Source organism: Magnolia sinica, chromosome 4 (genome assembly GCF_029962835.1).
Source record: "Magnolia sinica isolate HGM2019 chromosome 4, MsV1, whole genome shotgun sequence".
NCBI lineage: Eukaryota > Viridiplantae > Streptophyta > Magnoliopsida > Magnoliales > Magnoliaceae > Magnolia > Magnolia sinica.
The window spans coordinates 37,758,089-37,765,488 of NC_080576.1; the positions used below are offsets into that span (position 1 = coordinate 37,758,089).

Below are 7,400 nucleotides of genomic sequence, written 5' to 3' on the forward strand. Positions count from 1 at the left end.
GACGATGTGTCCTTTTAAGTGGATTGGGTAGCTCGCTCAACACCTAAGTGGGCCTTAGGTATGGCCACTAAACTTGGGCAGAACATATATCTAGGTGGGACACATTGCTATGGAAGGCCCGATATGAACATAATGTGGGCTCCAAGGTTTGGACAATCCTACAGGGCATGGTGGGAAGCACCATTATCAATGAGGGACCAACGGTTTGGGTTAGCCCAATGGGTATTATTAACATCGGTGGGGACCCAACGGTGTGGGTTATCCCAATAAGGTAAGGGTGGAAATAGGCTTGACAATGGGCCCTAAGGAAGTTTACAATGGTGGACATTTAACCACTATTGTTTCCTAAAGTGCGGTCCATTTGGGATTGGAATCAGAATCACAACGGGGCCCTTGGCCTTCCAAATATCTAGAAAGACGGATGGTCCACGTGTGTATCACATACATCATGGTGGGCCTACATGAGGTGGCCCGTAAAATGAATGGGTAGTGTGCATATAACACACACGTCATGGTGGGTCTTATACAATCACAATGGGCCTCATACAATCATGAGGGGCCTTATACAATCACAATGGGCCTCACACATATAATGGGCCACATTCCAATGTAGATGGGCCCCATATATACAACAAGTGAGCCGCATGCATCATAGTGGGCCCGACGAAGCAATGAGGCTGTGGCCAAACAGATGAATAGTGTTTATATAATACATACTTCATGGTGGCCTCACACACACAATTGGGCCTTACACATACATTGGGCCTCACATGCGGGCCTCATACATCACAATGGGCCTCATCACATGGGCCTCATATACATCACAATGGGCCTCATCACATATAATGGGCCTCACACATAGGCCTCATACATGGCCATAATGGGCCTCACATACATCAAGTGGGCCCTGCACATACAATAGGTGGTCCTATACATCGGCAAGTGGGCCTCACAGTGGGCCTACAAGATGGACCCCACCAGATGGACAGTGGAGATATAATACATACATTGGGTGGGCCAGCTAGTGGGCGGCAAGCCCACCAATGCCCGGCCTAGATGGGCGTCTAACAAATGGACGGCCTAGAAGAAAACACATCTCAAATGATCAGCGGTCTGTCCCACGAGGGTTTGAACTTTCCTTTAGTATCTGGTAAGTGCGGTAGTAGAATATGCTTCATGACCATGTCACCGACTTTAAAACTTCTTTTACGGACCCTTTTATTATAGGCACATGCGATCCTTCTTTAGTAGCATTGTGAGTGACTTAGCACGCGCATGTGCTTTTCGTCTGCCAAATGCAATTGATCATATCTTGCTTGTTGTCACTTGCCTTCCTCGACTTCACTCTCCAGTAATACTCAGAATGATGGGATTTTGATTTCAACTGGTAACACTGCTTCCATTCTGTATGCGAGTTCATATAGAGTTGTGTATATAGCAAACCGTACAGACGTCTGATAATTCCAGAGTGCGTATGGGAGCATTTTCAACAGTCATGATACGTTTTAACCATTTTCTCCAGTATGCGGATGATGGTCTTATTTGCAGCTTCGACCCCACCATTCATTTGAGGACAGTAAGGGCTTGACCGATGACGTTGAATTTTGAATTTGTCAAGGAAATCGCCCATCCTTTTATTTACGAATGGAGTCCCATTGTCTGTAATAATGGCATGAGGAACCCCGTACCGGCTGATGATATTGCTTTTCATAAACTTGATTACGTGAGATGCTGCGATGGTGGTGTAGGATGTTGCCTCTATCCATTTGGTGAAGTAATCTACTGCCACCAGGATATACTCATGCTCGTTTGAAGCTTTGGGGTTGACTTTGTTGATGATGTCAAGTCCCCATATAGAGAAGGGCCATGGTATCGTCAGGTTATAGAGTTCGGAAGCAGGCACGTGGATCTGGTTCGCATGCTCTTGACACTTGAAGCATTTCTTGATGTGTTTGTAGCAATCTGTCTCCATCGTTACTCAATAGTAACCGACCCATAGGATCTTCTTTGCCATCATATGTCCGTTCATGTGTGGGCTGCATAGTCCTTTGTGGATTTCTGACATGATCTGTGCCATTTCTGTTTCATCCACGCAACGAAGAAGGACTTGATTCAAGGATCGCTTGTAGAGGATGCCCCCAGTTGTGGCCCATAGTTGAGGCCCACTTTGATATATATGTAAGGCCCACCTTAGTTACTTGTGGCCCATGATTGAGGCCCACTTTGATATGCATGTAAGGCCCATGGGTCGAGGCCCATTGATGTATTAGGGGCCCATGGGCTGGATTCGGCGATCGGGAATTTTGTGAGCCCGGTTTCTGAGTTTGGGGCGTGACATCGGTGATCATGAACTGGGCTACTAGCGTTGGATAGTGCGACGATCAGTTGATGTCGCTCCTTCTAGGTACTTTTGATGTTCGAGATATTCCTTGATGTCTGTGTACCACGGCTGACCGTTCGGAAAGGTTTCGACTTCGTCGATCTGTAGGCAGAATGCGTGTTCTTCCTGGAGTTCGAGGGTGAGTTCCCACTCAACTACTCCTTTTGGGATTTTCAGCATCGAGGCAAGGGTAGACAGAGCATCCGCGAATTGGTTCTTGGCTCGAGGCATGTAAGAGAACGTGATCTCTTCAAATTCCTCGGTCAGATTCTCTAGACAGACTTGATAAGGGATCAGCTTTTCATCGTTGGTCTTCCAGTCGCCATTCGTTTGATTGATGATGAGTTGTGAGTCTCCAAAGACTCGCAACTTCTTCATGTTGAGGATTATGACTTCTCTTAGACTAGCGATACATACTTCATATTCAGCCACGTTGTTGGTGGAGTGGAATGCTAATCGCCTGGAGATGGGAATTGGGATGTCATTGGGAGAGTAGACTATTGCTCCTACCCCACTTCCTTTTGAATTCGCGGCTCCGTCGAAGAAGAGTGTCCACTCTCCTGCCTTTCTTTCTTCTTCTTCCTCGATTAGGAGGATGTCCTCGTCAGGGAAAAAAGTCTTCAATGGTTGGTTATCTGGTAGGGAGTGTGTTGCTAAATGGTCAGCCAGTGTTTGCCCCTTGATAGCTTTCTGAGTGAGATAGGTGATGTCGAACTCGAAAAGCAGCAGTTGTCATTTTACGATCTTGCCCATTAGTGTCGGTTTCTCGAACAAGTACTTTAATGGGTCCATGCGAGTGAGCATAAGGATTGGGTGAGTGATCATGTATTGTCGTAACCGTTTCAAACTCCAATGGTAAAAAAAAGGGGGCAGAAAATGGCTCTGTCGATGTCATCGAAGAAAATGGCTTTGTCGATGTCATCGAAGAAAATGGCTCTGTCGATGTCATCGAAGGCCCTTCGATTCCATCAAAGACACATTCGATGCCATCGAAGGTTCCCTCCATGCCATTGGTAAAATCAAATATATATGATGATTTCTTACTAGATATATTTAGGGTACCTTCGATGCCATTATTCTCAACCCCAAGTGCAGGGTTGCGATGTAGTAATAACTTGATGAATGAGGTTAAATCCACAAGGAATGGGGAACACGATCTAGCTCTAATCTAAGTCTAACTTGGTTGGTCTGGGTTTTTAATCCAGCGATTTAGAAAAAAAGGTTTTGAAATAAAAAGATCAAGGAATCCACTTATAGCAATCTTAATATTAATCTACTTGATTCAACGATAACTCGATTGGAATCGAAGTCCTATCCTTCCAATCGAATGATAAAGCAATTAAATAAAAATGGAATTCCAAACTTTCATTGGATTAGTTCCCTCATGAATCACCAATGTGATGATCGTAGGAAATTCTACCATCTACCAAGCCCAGGAGACAATGGTAAGTCATGAATTTTACAAATCACACAATTGCAAAATAGATAAGAAGATATCAAAATCTTTCCAAGCATCTATTATAATTGGAGTCGCAATAAACCACAGAAATCTGGAAATATTCCTTTATTCAAACAAAAATCACTGGAAGTTCAACCATATACTTGAATCAAAGTAAACTAAACATCGAAATAAACTACAGGTTTTATCCCTTAGCCTTAGCCAAGAGATTAGCTTAAGAAGACTAACATCATATAATAAAAATAAAAAGATCAACTAGAACCTGTGAAGAAATCGAAGCGGAAGAACATTGTCGGCGCTTCACCTGGGCCTTTTCTCCCTTTTTAAACCTTAGAAGATGATTTGGAATAGCCTAGAGACTCCTTTAAATAGTTTTGCAAGTCAAACTTTCACACCGCCTCAGAAAAGTTCATAAACCACCTCAAATTTACGTACCCTGTGCATCTTCGATGGCAAACTTCGATGCCATTGATCAATCTTCGATTACACCTTCGATGATATCGAACAGTCTTCGATTCCATCGAAATTTGTCCAAAACTCGTGAAATTCATAAATTGTCGATGCCATCGAAGTTACTTCGATGCCATCGAAGTTTATTTTGGTAATTATTTCAGGAATTTCTCTTTTAGACTCAGAGTTTCAGAATATCACTTTTTTGGCCAATTTTTAGGATTCCTTTTCTTCACTTCGAACCTTTGATTTTCTTCATTCCTCACTTGGTTTTCTTGAAACTTTGCCATGTGGATTCTTAATTAATTACTTCCAAATCTCCAATTCTTCATTATCTTCTTTTGAGCTCTAAATCCATCCTTTTAAGCGCATATTCGTCATAAGCTTCTGAATTATCTCGCGTGACAAAAACGTATATAATTAAATCAAATTATTAATTAAATTTCAGAAAAATTAATTTAATTGAAGGGTTAAATATGCAATATTTGAGTAACAACCATCGAGCGATCCTTCGATGCCATCAAACTCACACTTCGATGTCATCGAAGGTTTCCTCGATGTTATCGAAAAAGTCAGAAATAAATGTGATTTCTTGTTGGACAATTCTAACTCTCAATAGCTGCAATCAAGAAGGCCTTTGATTTCATTGAATTTACCTTCGATGTCATCGAGAAAATCATAATAAAAATAATTTAGTTGACGGACGATTCTGACTCTCGATCGATGCTATCGAGGGGGCCTTCGATGGCAACTCGATACCTTCAAACAGCCATAAAAAACTGATGTTTTAGGCCATTTTTACACAGCAATTTCACACTTCTTCTAACCTTATTTATCATGTTCCTCTTGGTTTTCTAAGGCTAAGGGATGATCAAGTATTCCCATTAGGTCAAGATCATCTAGAGGTAAATGGGTTGTTTTGGGTCAAGAGTTAGGGTCACCAAAGCTCATGTTTACCTATTCTTTGCTCCTTGATGCTTCATCTTTGCTTGTGTCTTCGATCTTGAGTTTTCAAAGGCTTAACCGACTATGCGACACAAGGACTTGATTGACAAATAGGGTGTAAAAATCAATGCACTAACGGGCGCTAGAAAATGGGTTCAATCTAACAAGTAAGTTGTCATGTGTAAGAGTCTGTATACACTCATTCCTTGTTAGGATTGAGTGTCAGAGTTTGAATTGCCAAACTCAACTTGATTCTTGTGTAGGACCTTGGCTCTTGTGTAAGGCCTAAATCAAAGTCCTTATGTAGGCCATTGGACATGGGTGCCTATGTGTTAGTCTCCGTGGGAGCATCTTGTGGGAGTAAACATAGGGCCTTGGATTAGGACCAAGGTTGTTGGTTACCTTATAGAAAACCAACTAAAGTTTCCTGTGAGAGCCTCCGACTAAAGTGTACTCAGTAGGTTCTTATGTAGGATCAAAGTTCATAATGAGCCTATAGAAAACCATGTAAAATCTCTTGCGGGAGCCGATCCTTGTGTAGGATTATAAAGTTAGAGGTGAACTTGAATTAAAACCTTCGCAGTAAAATCTGGCATAATCATGGGTTGAGTGTGTCTGACGGAAGTGGAATAGAGAAACCGAACCACTATACATGCTTGTGTTTAGGATTGTTATTTGAGCACTTGTTTAATTATGCTTATGTGGTGAATGTTTAATTATATGCATGCATTATTAGATGAATGATAGGTGTTGATAGTTAGCACATCCCATACACACATGTACACGATCATGTTTATAGACTAGTTGCTTAATTGACATACATTTTGTAGTTTATGTGATTGAACCCTCTATTAGATTAGAAGCCTTAGAGTTAATTGCATTACTTAGTTTAATAATTTGTATATTAGTTTAAGTAGACAATTTTTTTTAAAAAGGACTAATTTTTATTTGGTCCTAATCACCCCCCCTCTAGGACATAACTATCATTCCTTAGCTTTACCAAGCTTCTGCACATAGTCGTGGTATCCCATTCCCAGCAATTTCATGACTAAATAACATGTAATGTAGGGCTCTGTTCACAACCCCAAGTGTAGGGTCCCGATGTGGCAATAACTCGTGAGAACGAGGTCGAATCCACAGGGACTAAACTTGTATGTATTCTGAAAAGAACTAAAACTAGAACTAGAAAAAGATCTAAATCTAAATTCTGGAATAAAAGAGAGTAATTGTGAATAATATTTAAACTATCAATTAAAGGTGAGAACTAGGGTGCCATGGATCCACTTGTAACTATCAAGATGCTACTTTATTTGATTCAAGGAACACAATTGGAATTGGAGTCCTATCCTATCCAATTAGAAGATAAAACAATTAAATCAAATTTGAAATTTTCATTGACCTAATTCTCAATGGAAGAGAATTGTGATGAGTGGAAGGGATTCTATCACCCTAACATGCCTAGGAGACGATGGTGAGCAACAGGATTTACCAATCTCACAATCTCATAATGGGAAAGAAGATACTCAAAGCTATCACATCATCTATTGTAATTTGAGTCACAACAAACCATAGAAAACTAAAAATATTCCTTAAATTCAAATTGGAAGTCAATGAAGTTCAACATAAACAAAAATCAAAACAAAATAAACATCTAAACACGCTACAAGCTTTACCTCTTAGCCCTAGCTAAGAGGTTTAGTCAACCAAAAGCATGATTGAACTAAAAACTCTTAAACAAAGCATAAAAACAAACTAGAAGAATAAGATTGAGGAAGAATGAATGACTCCTTGAAGTTCTCCAATACTTTTCTCCACTCTTCCAACCCTAATTCGTGCTTAAAAACAATTAAAAGACCCATTTTATAGTATTTACTTGGACCGACTTTGAAACTACCTCAAATTTGCATAAAAATTTATGCTTTAGTCGAACCGAAGTTGGGATCGGTTGGACCAAATTAAAGATGAAAATTGCACTTTCTCACTAGACAAATCTGCGCGATTTCAGTCAGATCGAAGTTGGCTTTGGTCGGACCGAATTAAGGCTGAAAATTCTGCCTCTCGCTGGACTGTTTGGTGCGATTTCGGTGGGAATGAAATTGCCCTTCAGTTGGACCGAAACTTTATTTCAGGAAAATTCTTCTTTATACTCAGAATTCCAAAATATGG

General features: G+C 40.7%; 1 protein-coding gene across 1 annotated transcript; it reads right to left on the minus strand.

Annotated features, from left to right (window-relative positions):
* Window positions 1–2,359: 2,359 nt before the first annotated feature.
* On the minus strand, window positions 2,360–2,758 carry LOC131244119 (uncharacterized). The gene has a single exon (XM_058243774.1). It carries the CDS (start codon window positions 2,756–2,758, stop codon window positions 2,360–2,362), a length of 399 nt encoding a protein of 132 aa, XP_058099757.1.
* Between the last annotated feature and the right edge of the window lie 4,642 nt (window positions 2,759–7,400).

Coding starts and splice junctions, on each gene's coding strand:
- LOC131244119 (XM_058243774.1), bottom strand. CDS start 2,758: ATGAAGAAGTTGCGAGTCTTTGGAGACTCACAACTCATCATCAATCAA.